The 15,940-nt window shown below is 38.2% G+C and overlaps 1 protein-coding gene across 2 annotated transcripts in view; it reads right to left on the reverse strand.

Annotated features, from left to right (window-relative positions):
- Positions 1–14,926, reverse strand: part of CCNC (cyclin C) — a 32,546-nt gene extending 17,620 nt beyond the window's left edge. The window contains exons 1-5 of one of the 2 annotated variants that reach the window (XM_049898052.1): positions 14,616–14,922; positions 11,151–11,257; positions 10,034–10,118; positions 9,588–9,657; positions 269–320 (exon numbers count right to left, since the gene is read on the reverse strand). In XM_049898052.1, coding sequence (XP_049754009.1) covers positions 269–320; positions 9,588–9,657; positions 10,034–10,118; positions 11,151–11,257; positions 14,616–14,647 — 346 coding nt within the window. In that variant the 5' untranslated portion in view covers positions 14,648–14,922. Of the gene's footprint in view, positions 1–268; positions 321–9,587; positions 9,658–10,033; positions 10,119–11,150; positions 11,258–14,615 lie in introns of both variants that reach the window. The other variant, XM_049898059.1, reaches the window with a different exon arrangement.
- Positions 14,927–15,940: the final 1,014 nt, after the last annotated feature.

Raw genomic sequence — 15,940 nt, forward strand, 5'->3', positions numbered from 1 at the left:
TGCTTGAGAGACAGTTTACTCCACCCACAAGAATAATGTTATAGCTAGTCATTAGGAAGCAATAAAATACAAGAAAATCAGGAGATGGATTTTTTTCTCTACCCTTACTACAAAATCAAGAGCCACTGAGTTTATTTTTTAGATCTATAATTACTACCCACTTTTCTTACAGAGAATACTATAAGCCATTTTAAAGAAGAAACTTCATATTTTAACTTTATCTTCTTAAGAATTACTCTCTAAAGCAGGATATACTTTTTGCACTTACATACAGAAGTAGCAGCAGAAATCAATCTTGTATTTGAGACTACTCCAAATTCCTAAAGAGAGAAAAGTAGATGAGATCGTGCACCAAATATTAACTCAATTAACCTAAAGGTATATGAGGTCTATTCAAGACAGTATTTTCTATGCTTCCACCATGTTTATACCCTGCTTACCTTCTATTTACTTGAGGTCTTTACTTAACCAAATCTCTAAAAGTAGTGTCTTTTCTTAAAATTACTACAACTTAAGACAAAATTAAGTTTTATCATTTAATATTAATGAAAGGTACCAGATTAGAAACCAAGCCCTAAAGTGGCAGTGCCAGTTTCCTGCACTTAAATTACCTTCCAAGATTTTTTAGATTCTGTGCTTAACTGGAAGAATAAATATGTCTGTCATCTAGTGCTGCTATAACAGAAAGACCACAAGTAGATGCTTTAACAAACAGAAGTGTATTCTCTCTCAGTCTAGTAGCCTAGAAGTCCAAATTCAGGGTGTCAGCTCCAGGCGAAGGCTTTCTCTGATGACTCTGGAAGAAGGTCCTTGTCATCAATCCTCCCCTGGACTAGGAGTTTCTTTATGCAGGAACCCTGGGCCCAAAGGACGCACTCTGCTTTCTTGGTGGTATGAGGTCACCCTCCCTCTGCTCGCTCTCCTTTCATCTCTTGTAAGATAAAAGGTAGTGCAGGCCACACCTCAGGGAAACTCCCTTTACTGTGGGTCAGGGATATGACCTGAGTAAGGATGTTACAGCCCACCCTAATCCTCTTCAACATAATCCAATCTTGCCTCATTAACCACAGGCAGAGATGAGGATTTACAACATATAGGAAAATTACATCAATTATAAAATGGAGGACAAAAATACAATACTGGGAATCATGGCCTAACCAAGTTTACGCATATTTTGGGGGGATACAATTCAATCCCTGACACTCCATCCTTTGGCCCCCCAAAATTCATGTCCTTGACACATGTAAAACACATTCATCCCATCATATCATAGAAAAAGTCTTAAATCAGCTCCAAGTCCAAAATCCAAAAATTCTTCCTCAACTATGAAATCTAGAAGACAAGTTATCTGCTTCCAAAGGTACAATGACAGAACATGCACAAGCTAGACGTTTCCATTACAAATTGGCGAAACTGGAGGAAAAGAAGGCATAACAGGCACCAAGCAAGTTAGCACAACACACTACATCAGCCCTCAAGGCTTTGAAAATAATCCTCTGTTCTCTGAGACAATTTACACAATGGCCCTGACCTCCAGACTTGAGGTATTGGCCACACTCTCTGGATTCTGAGTGGAGGCCCCTCAGCCCCGGGATTCAGCTCTGCCTTCCACTAGGTCAGCAACTCTGCTCCCTCAGCTTAAGAGGTACCATTCTCCTAGTCTATCTGAGTGGCGACTCCACCCTTAGAAACTCCAGAGGCCATGGCTCCACCTTTGAAACCCCCGATGTCCTGGCCATACCTTTTGAGGCCGAGACAGCTCAGTTTCCTGTGTTCCTTGTCTCTTCAGATTCTGCTTCACGGTTCCTTAGTCCCTCGGCCCTAGAACCTCACTCCCACATCTGCCCTGCTGGGACAAGTGTTCCAAAGCTCTGTAGCTCTACTCATAGGTGTTGGAGGCACCCCACTCCACCAGTAAACTTTGGCCAGAAGGCACTCAGCTCTCTTGCTCCATGGGTCCGCAAGCCTAGCCCCACCAGTAAGTGCCAGGAGGCACCCCACTCTGGTACCAAATTCTGTCTTAGTCATCTAGTGCTGCTATAACAGAAATACCACAGGTGGATGGCTTTAACAAACAGAGTTTATTCTCTCAGTCTAAAAGTCCAAATTCAGGGTGTCAGCTCCAGGGGAAGGCTTTCTCTGTTGCCTCTGGAGGAAGGTCCTTGTCATCAACCTTCCCCTGGACTAGGAGCTTCTCTGTGCAGGAACCCTGGACCCAAAAGAAGGCACTCTGCTCCTGGCACTGCTTTCTTGGTGGTATGAACCCCGCCCCCACCCACGCTTCCCTTTCATCTCTTGTAAGATAAAAGGTGGTACAGGCCACACCCCAGGGAAACTCCCTTTACACTGGATCAGGGATGTGACCTGAGCAAGGGTGTTACAGCCCATCCTAATCCTCTTCAACATAATCCAATCTTGCCTCATTAACCACAGGCAGAGATTAGGATTTACAACATACAGGAAAATTACATCAATCACAAAATGGAGGACAACAACACAATACTGGAAATCATGGCCTAACCAAGTTGACACATATTTTTGGGGACACGGTTCAATCCAAGACAAATACCAAGTATGTTTCCCATTCAGTCAAACCTAAACTAACAAACAGGTACCTCGTGCCATTTAACAGTAATGCAGTTGCAGTTGCACCTCTGAAAAGAATAAATGTTATCACCAAGAGAATTCAAAAGATCCATACAAACAATTATCCTTTTTAGGGCAGGGAGGCAAAAATGACATAGTGTAAGTCTTCCAATGCCAGCTCCCATTTCCTCTTTTAACATAACAAACTATATTATAAGATCATGAACATTTATCAGGTGACCCACCTTATTATACATACTGTCTCATTCAATTTTACGTTAACCTTATAAAATTGCTAGTCTTTGCTTCATTTTAAATCAGAAAAAAAATCGAGAATTGGTTCCTTATCCAACAAAAGAAATAAAAACTAAATATTCAATTACAGTCTATTTACTTTCAATCTACACCCTTATCCTGTGTGTGTATGCATGTATGTGTGTATATATATTTACATTTAAACCTCCAACCATAATAACTGAAACTAAAAATGGAATGCCTGAGACATCTTCTTAAACATATTTCTATACAAACAACTGGATAAAACACAGAAAAATTTAGTTGTAGGTACATATTACAAAATGCTATAACCAAACCCAAGAGAATACATAATTTTTCAGGAATACTTTCTTTACTCAAAGTTAGTGAAGTGAAAACTTTCACTGACTAAATCATACAACAAAGTTCTACTTAGTAAATCATACAACAGAAAATATTTAATAAGCAAGAAAAACTAAAATCCAAGTTATTCTAAAATGATCAAGAACTTTATAAGGATTTTATCTTGGTCTCCCATACTGGTTGTACTTAAGATACATAAAATTATATATGGTATTTAGAAAATCTACACCACAGTAAAAGCCTTTATGAGACACTTTCCTTTTCCATTACAGAACTTAAAAACAAAGCTGGTTCTGCCTCCTTAAGTTACCAGCTACAATCAGAATATAAACCTCTAGAAAGTTTCTGTTAATATTATTTCTAATACACAACACTCATTCTTTAGGTATCAGATGGGAAGCGCGTCATGGACAATCCTAAATAATGACTAAACCAAAACTAAATAAAAATGCGGACCAAAAAGAATGCAAACTTATTTGGTTAAAATCACATTCAATATTCATGAAAAAAAGAGAATGATTACAGGAGTCAGCATGGTACAACAGACAGAAGCACCGTGCCATCTCTCTACAGTAAAGACCTGAAAAACTAAGTAAAACAGTTACAGTTGTCAATCCTGGAACCCTAAGTGTCAAATGAAGGAATAAAGAACTCAAGCAAGCACCAAACGGAGTACCAAAGTAGGTAATGAACTCTCAAGGATAAAACAAAACTAAAAAATTTACAACAACATCAGAACAATAAAAGAGGTATTGAATAAACGGTATAGGTATGGAGCTTTCGAATTGAGAGGCGATATCAAGCGATAAAAGACTGGTTCAAACTTAGGAAGATAGGAGTAAATTTCAAGGTAACCACAAAGAAAGTTAACAAGCCTACTTGTCAAAATAAAAAAAAAGTGAAGTCTCAGTAAACACAAAATCTACAAAAATGAAAGAAACAACACAACAAAAAAATTCACAAACAAAAGGAATTCAGCACAGGAGTATAAGAGGAACCAAAAAAAGTCAACACCAAAAAAAAAAAACACTACACAATGACAGCACTAAACTCACACCTATCAATAATCACACTGAACGTAAATGGGTTAAATACACCCATAAAGAGACAGAGTGACAAAATGGATGAAAAACAGGACGCATCAATATGCCGTCTACAAGAGACACACCTTAGAAACAAAAATATGAATATATTAAAAGTCAAAGGATGGAAAATATATATATAAAGCAAACAGCAACCAAAACAGTTGAAGTGAAATATTAATTTCAGATAAAATAGACTTTAAAACAAAATCCACCACGAAAGACAAAGAAAGACATTATATAATGATTAAAAGGACAATCCACCATTAAGACATAACCATAATATATATCTTTGCACCCAATGACAGGGCTCCAAAATACATAAAACAAACTCTTCAACAGCACTGAAAAGAGGAATTGACAGTTCCACAATAATAGTAGACTTCAATACACCACTCTCAGTAAAGGACAGAACACCTAGAAATTCAACAAAGATACATAAGAGCTAAAGGGCACAAATAACCAACTTGACCTCATAGACATATATAGAATACTCCACCCAACAGCTATGAAGTATACATTCTTTTCCAACACACACAGAAAGTTCTCCAGAATAGACCACAACTTAGGCCACAGAGCAACCCTCAACAAAATCCAAAACACTGAGATAATACAAAGTATCTTCTCTGACCACAATGCCATCAAGGTAGAAATTAATAACAGGAGGTGCAAGGAAAAAAAAATCAATTACATGGAAAGTAAATAACACCCTGCTTAAAAACTACTGGGTAACAGGAAAAAATCAGAGATGTAATCAAAAAATTCCTAGAATCAAATGAGAATGAAAACACATCATACCAATGCCTTTGGGACACAGCAAAGGCAGTCCTTAGAGGTCAATTTATAGCAATAGATGCACACATCAAAAAAGAAGGGACAAAATCAAAGCATTAGCTACACAGCTTGAACAAATAGAAAGAGAACAGCAAAAGAAACCCACAGCCACCAGCAGGAAGGAAATAATAAAGATCAGAGCAGAAATAATGAAATAGAGAAAAGAAAAACAACAGAAAAAAATCAACAAAACCAAGAGCTCGTTCTTTGAAAGGATCAACAAAATTGACAAACTACGGGTCAAAATGACAAAAGAAAAAAGATGACGACGCGAATAAACCAAGTAAGAAATTAAATGGGGGACATTACAACAGACCCAAAAAGGATCATACAGAACATTATGGAAAACTATGCTTCAAAAAATTTGAAAACCTAGAGGAAATAGACAAATTTCTAGAAACCACACTACCTACCCAAACTAACACAAACAGAAGTTAAAAATCTGAACTGACCCATAACGAGAGAAGAGATTGAAAAAAAAAAAAAAAAAACTCCCAACAAAAAAAAGCCCTGGCCCAAAGAGCTTCACTGGAGAATTCTACCAAACATTTAGAGAAAAGCTTACACCAGTATTATTCAAACTATTTCAGAACACAGAAAAGGAACGAATATTCCCAAATTCATTCTATGAAGCCAGGATAACTCTGATACCAAAACTAGGCAAACACACCACAAAAAAAGAAAATTACAGACCAGTATCTCTCATGAATACAGATGCAAAAATTCCCAACAAAAATCTAGCCAATAGAATTCAGCACCATTATCAAAAAAATAATACACCACAACCAAATGGGATTCATACCAGGTATGCAAGAATGGTTCAACATTAGAAAATCAATCAAATGTAATTCACCACATAAATAAAAGAATCACATGATCATCTCAACTGATGCAGAAAAGGCAATCGACAAAATCCAACACCCATTCCTGATAAAAACTCTTATAAAAAATAGGTATAGAAGGGAAATAATTCAACATAATGAAGGGCATCTATACAATGCCAACAGCCAACGTCATTCCTAATGGAGAGAGGCTGAAAACATTCCCCTTGAGAACAGGAACAAAACAAGGTTGCCCTTTATCACTGCTCATATTTAACACTGTGCTGGAAGTCCTAGCTAGAGCAATAAGGCAAGAAAAAGAAATAAAGTGCATCCAAATTGGTAAGGAAGAGGTATAACTGTCCCTATCTGCAGATGATATGAGACTATACATAGATAACCCAAACGACTCCACGAGAAAATTACTGGAACTAACAGAAAGATTCAGCAGAGTTGCAGGATACAAGGGAAACATACAAAAATCAGTTGGATTCCTGTACACCAATAAAGAGCATGTTGAAAAGGAAAAAGGAAATCAGGAAAACAATACCATTTATAATAGCCCCTAAAAAAATACTTAGGAATCAATTTAACCAGGGAGGTAAAAGACCTATACAAAGAAAACTACGAAACATTACTGCAAGAAACCAAAAAAGACCTACATAAATGGGAAAACATACCACACTCATGGATAGGTAGACTTAACATTGTGAAAATGTCAATTCTACACAAAACAATCTACAAATACAATGCAATCCCAATCCAAATACCAACAGCATTTTTAAAGAGATGGAAAAACTAATCATTAACTTTATATGGAAAGGGAAGAGGCCCCAGATAAGTAAAGCACTATTTAAGAATTATAAAGTAGGAGGACTCCCACTACCTGGCCTTAGAACCTACTATACAGCTATGGTAGTCAAAACAGCCTGGTACTGGCAGGACAACAGATACACTGACCAATGGAAGAGAATCAAGAACCCAGATGTAAATTCATCCACCTACGGTGCACGGGATCTTTGACAAAGGCCACAAGTCCATTAAATGGAGAAAAGACAGCCTTCTTAAACAAAATGCATACCCATGTTCACTGCAGCATTATTCACAATAGCAAAAAGATGGAAACAACCTAAGTGCCCATCAACAGAAGAATGGATAAACAAACTATGGTACATATACACAGTGGAATACTACTCAACAAAAAAGAACAACGATGAATCTGCAAAACATCTCACAACATGGATAATCTTCAGGGCATTATACTGAGTGTAATAAGTCAATCACAAAAGGAGAAATATTTTATGAGACCACTATTATAAAAACTCTGAAAAGGTTTACACACAAAAAGAAACAATCTTTGATGGTTACGGGGTTGCGGGGGGGGCGGGGCAGGAATGCTAAGTAGATGATAGTAAGTGGTAACTACAGTGAAGAGTAAGACAGTACACATTATTGAGGAAGCCAGCACAACTTGACCAAGGCAAGGTCATGGAAGCTTCACAGACACAGCCAAACTACCGAAGGAACCAAATCACTGGGCTGAAGGCTGGGGACCATGGTCTCTGGGAACATTCAGCTCAACTGGCATAACATAGTTTATAAAGAAAATTTTCTACATCCTACTTCGGTGAGTAGTGTCTGGGGTCTTAAAAGCTTGGGAGCAGCCATCTAAGATACTCCACTAGTCCCACCCATCTGGAGCAAAGGAGAATGAAGAAAACCAAAGACACAGAGGGAAGATTAGTCCAAAGAACTAATGGACCACAACTACCACAGCCGCCAAAAGACTGCATCCAGCACAACTAGCTGGTGTCCAGTTACCACCACCAACTGCTCTGACAAGGATCACAATACAGGGTCCTGGACAATGCTGGAGAAAAATATAGATCAAAATTCGAACTCACACACAAAAAAAAAAAAAACCAAAGGACTTACTGGTCTGACAGAGACTAGAGGAACCCCAAAAGTATGGCCCTTGGACACCCTTTTAAGTCAGTACTGAACTCATTCCTGAGGTTCACCCTTCAGCCAAAAATTAGACAGGCCCATAAAACAAAAGGAGATTAAATGGGCACAACAGCCCAGGGGCAAGGACGAGAAGACAGGAGGGGACAGGAAAGCTGGTAATGGCAAACCCAAGTTCAAGAAGGGGAGAGTATTGACATGTCTAGGGGGTGGCAACCAATGTCACATCACAAAACAATATGTGTATTAATTGTTTAATGAGAAACTAATTTGCTCTATAAATCCTCATCTAAAATAAAATAAAAAATAAAGATATCACTCAAAAGTATAAACACAAAGGTTTTGGAATGCTAAAGACTGCATGGATTAGTTGCAAAACAGCCAATAGCTGCTATTACCATCTGAATTTTAGCTGAGCTCTCTCAAAAATACTGGAAAGGTAAATAAGTTGAGCAGATATTTGGTCTCAGCTGCAAGCGCCCATCTCTCTTCTATTCCTCACCTAATTTCTCTATCCTTACCAGCCAAACTTTTTCTTGCTAGAATTTATATAGCTGTAAAATCCTTTGCTGTCAAGTTGATTCCAATTCATTGCAACCCTGTAAGACAGAGTAGAACTGCCCCCTATGGTTTCTGAGGCTATAACCTTTACAAAAGAAGACTGCCACATCTTTCTCCTGTGTAGCTGCTGGTGGGTTCAAACTGCTGATCTTTGGGTTAGCAGCTGAATGCTTAACCACTGTGCCACCAGGGCTCCCCTATATAGCTACAACCATCCCCTAATCCTCACCTTCCTTTTTGCTTTCCCTATGGCTTTGTAGGTAGTCAATCATCAGGAGGCAAGTAGGGAACATAGAACACAGGAAGCATATGGGGGAGGAGGGACATTCAGGTTACGGTAAAGAAGCAGTGGCACTTATTGAATACTATTTCGTGCTAAACAATAAGGGTCGCAGAAGAAGCAGAGCAAAGCAGTTAAGAGCGCCGGATTAGAAGCCAGACTGCTAGAGTTCAAACACTGGCTCTGCCACCTACCAGCTGTATGATCTCGGGCAAGTTTCTTCACCTCTCTGTGCCTCACTTGCCTCATTTATAAAATGGGGGTAATATTAGTATACATCCTATACTTTGTTATGACAATTAAATCAGGTAATATTTGTAAAAGGATTTCGAATAGTGCTTGGTACATAGTAAGTACCATATGAGTATTTGTTAAATGAATATAAAATAAAGATATGTATATGTTTCTTGGAAACCCTGGTGGCAGAGTGGTTAAGTGCAATGGCTGCTAACCAAAGGGTTGGCAGTTCGAATCCGCCAGGCGCTCCTTGGAAACTCTATGGGGCAGTTCTACTCTGTCCTATAGGGTCGCTGAGTCGGAATTAACTTGACGGCACTGGGCTTATATGTTTCTTTGCTTTTGTAATAATTTCAATATTTTGCAAAAATCACCATCTATTATTATTTTTACCACCCCATTCCCCGTTCTGTTGCCACTGAGTTGACTCTGACTCATAGGGACCCTATAAGGCAGTAGAACTGCCCCACATAGTTTCCAAGGAGTGGCTGGTGGATTTGAACTCGCAACCTTTTGATTAGCAGCTGTAGCTCTTAATCACTGTGCTACCAGGGCTCCACATATTCATTGTACTTTGATGAAGAATAGAAAATTATTTCATACCTCTACTTTGGATGCCAAAAACACACACGTAGGAGCCATTAATACAGGATCTATACTTTTCAAAGAATACCTAAAGTATTATAAAACAAAGTTAAGCATCAGTCATACAGAAAACATACTGAAAAAAACTCAAGATCCAAACCCACTGCTGTAGCATCAACTCTAACTCACGGCAACCCTATACGACAGAGTAGAACAGCCTCTCAGGGTTTCCGAGGCTGTAAATCTTTACAGAAGCAGACTGCTACATCTTTCTCCCGTGCAGCGGCTGGTGAGTTTGGACTGCCATCCTTTCGGTTAGCAGCCAAGTGCTTTAACCACTGTGCCACCAGGGACCCTAAAGTCTAGAGATCTCTATTAAAAACACATGATTCATTTATACATGGTTCATCAACAATGGATAAGCGCTTCAAATAGAACATATCCCCAGAATAAAACAGCCCTACCTGGCATAGAATCTCTTGAAATAGACCGTAGCAGTGGCAATAACTTGTTGTCTTAATTTAAGATGTTCACCTAATGCTTGGATAACTAAAAAGAAAATAATAACATTTTAAATATTTCTTCTGGAATTGTTATATCAGTATTAAACAATAACTTCCAAACAAGGGGAAAACCTACACATGCTACAAAGCTCTACTTAGATAATAGTGGTTCAGCAATGGGATTTGTAAATCTGTTAAAAAATATATAACTCATTGCTGTCAAATCTATTCCAACTCATGGGAACGCTATGTGTCACAAAGTAGAACTGCTCCATAGGGTTTTCTTAGCTGTAATCTTTACGAAGCAGATCACCAGGCCTTTCTTCAGTGGAGCTGCTGGGTGGGTTCAAACTGCCAACCTCTAGGTTAGTAGACAAGTGTAAACCATTTGTGCCACCCAGGAACATTTAAAAAATATACAGGTATGCATAAACAAACAAAAAAAAAATTGAAATTAGCTCCTAGTAAAAATTATTCTTGATTAAAGAGGAAGAATGATAGGTATTTCCCTTCTACCTTCTAAGAATTTTCAACGTTTTTCGTATTATCTTTTAAATATTAGACACCTATCAAAAAAATTATACCTAACACTTTATGGTTTATTAAAAAGAAAAATCCATAACCAATCCTTAAAACAACTGAGAAGCGAGTTTGTAGAAGATTAAACTGAGGCTTAGAAAGAGCATGTGACAAGGCCACCATGTGTCAGCGACAGGATCTTATGACTCTAAATCTCCTTCCTCAAAGCAAAATTGTAAACTTGGAATGACCAATATAGAATGTCAGTCCAAAGAATCATTAATTCTCAAAGTACTTTGCGTTAGTCAACCTTAACTTGGGTTCACAAATGCATCATAAAGGCTTAGGGGGATTAAGACTTTCAAATTGTCCTGAGTGCCTCTAACATTAAAGATTCATAAAAAACTTTATTCAAATCAATTAAAAAGACAGATAAATGAACACAAATTGTAAAATGTATGTATGGACTAAAACAGTTCATCACAAATTACTATACAAAAAATTTTAGTTAAGAGGTAACCAACTGTACAAATTTCAACCAACTGAAAAAAAAAATTACCGTTTGTAAAAAATATTTGTAATTTCCAATACTCTTCTTCTGAGAGAAACTTTAAGTCCTTTTGGCGCTCCTTCAAAAGGTCTTGTTTATCCAAAATCCATTGTAAACTGGAAGAAGTAAAGATGTTAAGACATGCTGTAAAAAGTTAATTAACAAAGTCACAGATAGCATTCTAAGACTGAACAGGTTGTTCATATTCTGAGAGGTCCAAACAGTGCAAGAAGCAAACCTGAAAGACACTATTTCTCACATTTCTTAAAACTCCGACATTGAGAATTATCTCATTAATAAACATAAATATGTTCTGAAAAAATTCTGATCTTTTTTTCTCTTCCTCCTCAGTCTCTGTCACTAGTTTACACTATATTTCATTGATTCTCAGACTCTGATATCTAAATGCATATTAAAATCAGTGATGTCTTAGTACTTTCAGTGGCACCATGTTTATTTTTTTCAAATAATATTTCATTGTATTTTGGTGAAAATTTATAAAGTTAGGTTCCAAATCTGACAATTTCTACCCAAATTTTTCAGTGACAATAGCTACATTTTTCACAATGTGTCAACATCCTAATTGTGCTCTCATCATTCCATTTCCAGTACTCTATTTTCCCTGCCCACTTATCTTCTCATCTTTGCTCTGGAGTAATTGTTGATCTTTTGGTCTCATATAGATGGCTTTTTTTAATGGAGCACCATACTCTGCAATGCTTTATTACACTTTTAATATAACATTGATGCCATCTGGTAATACTTTGTTTATGGTCTTTGAATCAATATTCAAAAGTGAGACAGGTTTTTAGTGCTTCCTTTGCTAGATTTTATCACCAGTGTTATAATGGCTTCATAAAAAGAACTGGAAAGCATTTCCTCCTTTCTGTGTGAAATGGAACAATTTCAATAGCAGAGCTATGATCCTCTTGAAAGTTGAGGGTAATTTATGCAGGAAATAATGTGTGGGCCTTGAGCATTTTTACGAAGTCGTTCTGATAACTCTTAATTTGCTTTCTAATTTATGCCATACAGATAGTCCAAAGGTATATCTGGGTTCATTTACCTTTCTCATTCCTAATTTTATATTTTTACATCATCCCTTTTTTCCTTGTCTCAATCAGCAGTAGTTTATCCAGCCTATTGTCTTGGTTTTCCCTCCCAAAAAACCAGCTCTTGTATTTTCTGACAATTTTTTCCCTTTTATTACATTAATAAAAGTTTTACTTTTATTAAGTCTTTCCTTCTATTTTCCTTAGGTTTGTTTCACTGTTTCCTTTTTAATATTCTTAGGTAGAATTTTAAAAAATTTATTTTTATTCTTTCTCATTCAATAATTTAATTTTTTTACGTTCAGCATGGCTACATTCCATAAATACTGATATATATTGATCTCATTATATTATTTTCTAGATATTATGTAACTGTATTTTCAGTTTCCTCTTTGATACAATAAAGCATCCAGAGTTGGTTTTGTAGTTTTTATTTTTGTTACGTGCTCATTCATTCATTCAACCAACCTGAAAATATTTATTTAATGCCTTTCTGGTTTTACCACATTGTGATCAGAGAATGTTTTGTGCTACTTCAATTTTCTGGAATATATTGTGACTTGCTCTGTCCTGGAATTAACACTAATTTCATTTCCACAGAGTCATTTTATCTTTTTAAAAAGATAAATTTCAGAAACAAATATTTTTAAAAAATTTCCTCCCAGCATTTTGTATAGAGAATAAACCAAGACTTATAAATACCACATTTCATCAAACTTAAGATTCCACTGGCTGTAAAACTCATCATTATTTCATGTGTTACTAAGAAAAAAAAACTGCCATGCCAATTTCTGAGAAGTTAAAATGTGAAAATGTGCACCTTATAAGCCATGAAATACAATCTTTTTCATGACGTTTCCTCTTTCATCAAAATCTCTGATACGTACCTAAAGCAATGTCCTTTCATAATCTTTTTGTTTTTTTCACGAATTGATTGTCTTGTATTTCATACCTGTTATCTTTTACAGAAAAAGGACTTCATGATAATCAAGGGAGTTAAGTGAGGTAAAGTGGCCCCTTCCTTCAGGACTATTTGAATTGGCAGGCAGGGGCAATTCCAAAAAAGCACACTTAATGTTGTAATAACTTTATATCTCAATAGTGAAAAAAACAACTGTTTCTATAATGCCAATAGTAAGTGAAAGCATAATGAGAATGCTCATCAAAAGGGGGACAGGGTCTCTTTTCTAAAAGCTAAAAAACTGCATTAACTTCTGACGACCAACTGCCAGCTTCCCTGAAGTTCTCTCAGCTTCTCTCCAAGTTTATAAGAATACTCTTCTCCACTACCTATGCCTTCTATATTTTAACTTTGCCCAAGCAACTATTTCAGTGAGTGAAAAAACTATACAAAATAAAAATGGTATAATTTGTAAAGCTTCTAGAGCATTTCAGCACCATAGAATTACTTTAGAGCAAAGAGGAAGACCTGCTTTTCTGCAAATAGGTTTCCAAGGCCACTGTTCCTTTTTTCTTCGGGAAAGGGCCAAAAAACAAAAGAAAGGAACCGATGCTATTCATAAAATCAAAGTTGAAATTAGTTACAAACACTCTTACCATTAAAAATTACTTACACTAAGTACAGTCTTATCACGTTCTGTTCCTATTTCAACTTTCCAGTGAAAAGTCTAGTCAATGTTTAATTAGCCCCATCACCCACCTTCTTGCCTGCTTAAACAAATGCACTTAGGGAAAAATGTTTTTAATATAACTCTAGCTCTTCCACGATCACTGACAGAAACAAAAACTTATTTACGAAAAATTGTAAACTAGCAAACAAAATCACTGGAAAACACTTACAAAACAAAATACAAGGCACAGAATAATGAAATGGCTAAGTCTTGCAAGCACCTGCTGTATCACCTACCAACATAAAACTCCATCTGGGCATAAGGTAGTGGCAGGAAGTGGTTAGTGAGAAGAAACACGGAGTTCCCCCTCCTCCTCGGAACATTATTAAATACATTCAAGATAGACGGTGAATGACAAAAGACCAGGTGCCGATCCTCTAAAGTAATCCCAGGCAAAATCGAGCCACAGCCATCCTGAGGAGCCCACCTCACAGTCCACAACTGAGACACACTTCCCACACCCGGAGCCATCACCCAACCCCCTCCCCATCCCGGGCCTAGCTAATCCAACAATCCTAAATTAAACTCCTCAACCTCCCTTTCTCGGAGACTGCCCTGTCCCCACCACTCCGGGTCACAGATCCTTCCCCGAAACCGGGCTAGGGGGGCAGGAAAAGGGGAGTCATCTCAAAACAGCGCATCCCGCTGCCGGCTGCCGGCCGCCGCCGACTCCCGGGAGGACCCCGAGGCGCTCGGGACAGGGACCAGGATGCAGGCCAAGGGGAGCTGCAGGCCCCGTCCTTACAGACCCCTAAGTGCCGGCCCTGGACGGAAGACGGGAGATCACTTACTAGTGGGAGCTCTGCCAAAAGTTCCCTGCCATGGAACACAGCTTGCCCTGATAAAAAAGCACCAGCAGGCGGAGCGGCCCGCGGAGCGACCATAGACCCAGCCCGCCCGGTAACCGAGCTCCTCGACTATAATCAGCTCAGCTCCGCTCCGCGGCCGCAACGGCGAGAGGAAGAGGATGCCACGCTGTTCTCCTTGATGCCGGCCGGCAACACTGCTGTGTAAACTCGTTCCCTTTAACAAAGGTTCCGGCCCGCCCCGCGGTAGCGGAAGAAGCCGGCGGGGAGGAGACGGCCTGTAAGCGCGCTAGGTTAGGAGACGGGAACTGGTGCTCACGGGAGCTCCTGGGTATTGGTAGAGTCTCGCGAGAGCTTCGCGCCTGTTTCTCCTGGAGCTGGATGGTTTGGTGTTCAGTCATCAAAACTGGCTACGTTTAGTGGAGTTAGCCTGACGGGAGGATCGCAGTACTGGGTTTTGTTATTGCATCTTCAAGGCCTTTGAGACAGCATAATGGTATTGTAATAGACCATTAGGTTTTTTGATTTATCTTATTTCTTCGGCTATTGAAAAGAAAAATTATTTTGGCCTCACAGACTTACCGACATCTACTGGCACCAAGCCTAACATGTCCTTTTTTTTTAAAAAAAAAATTATTTTGTTGTTGAGAATATACATAGTAAAAACCAAAAAAACCCAAACCCGTTGCCGTCGAATCGATTCCGACTCATAGCAAACTTACAGAACAGAGTAGAGCTGCCCTATAGAGTTTCCAAGGAGCGCCTGGCAGATTTGAACTGCCGATCTCTTGGTTAGCAGCCGGAGCACTTAACCAATACACCACCAGGGTTTCCAAGAAAAAGAATATAACATTATTAATGCAAAATTAGGTTTAAAAAGTAAATGTTTACAATACAAAAAGAAATTATAACAAGTTTTGAAAGGTCGGTGGTTTGAACCCACCCAGCTCTGAGGGAGAAAAGGGCTATCAATCTGCTCCCTTACAGATTACAGCCTAGGAAACTCTATGAAGTCAGTTCTTCTCTGTCCTATAAGTCGCTATCAAGTCAGAATCAACTGGATGGTAAACAACAAAAAGTAAAGCCTTAGAGATTCAGGTCTGTTATGGATTGATTTGTGTCCCCCTAAAATATGTGTTGGAATCCTAATCCCTATACCTGTAGATATAATGTAATATAATTACTTTCCATAATGCAATCTAATGTTATATTAATGAGGCCATATCAACGTCCTAAACCTAATCACTTTTCCAAAAAATTTTTATTGTGCTTTAAGTGAAAGTATACAAATCAAGTCAGTCTCTCATACA

This window comes from Elephas maximus, chromosome 1, assembly GCF_024166365.1.
Source record: "Elephas maximus indicus isolate mEleMax1 chromosome 1, mEleMax1 primary haplotype, whole genome shotgun sequence".
NCBI lineage: Eukaryota > Metazoa > Chordata > Mammalia > Proboscidea > Elephantidae > Elephas > Elephas maximus.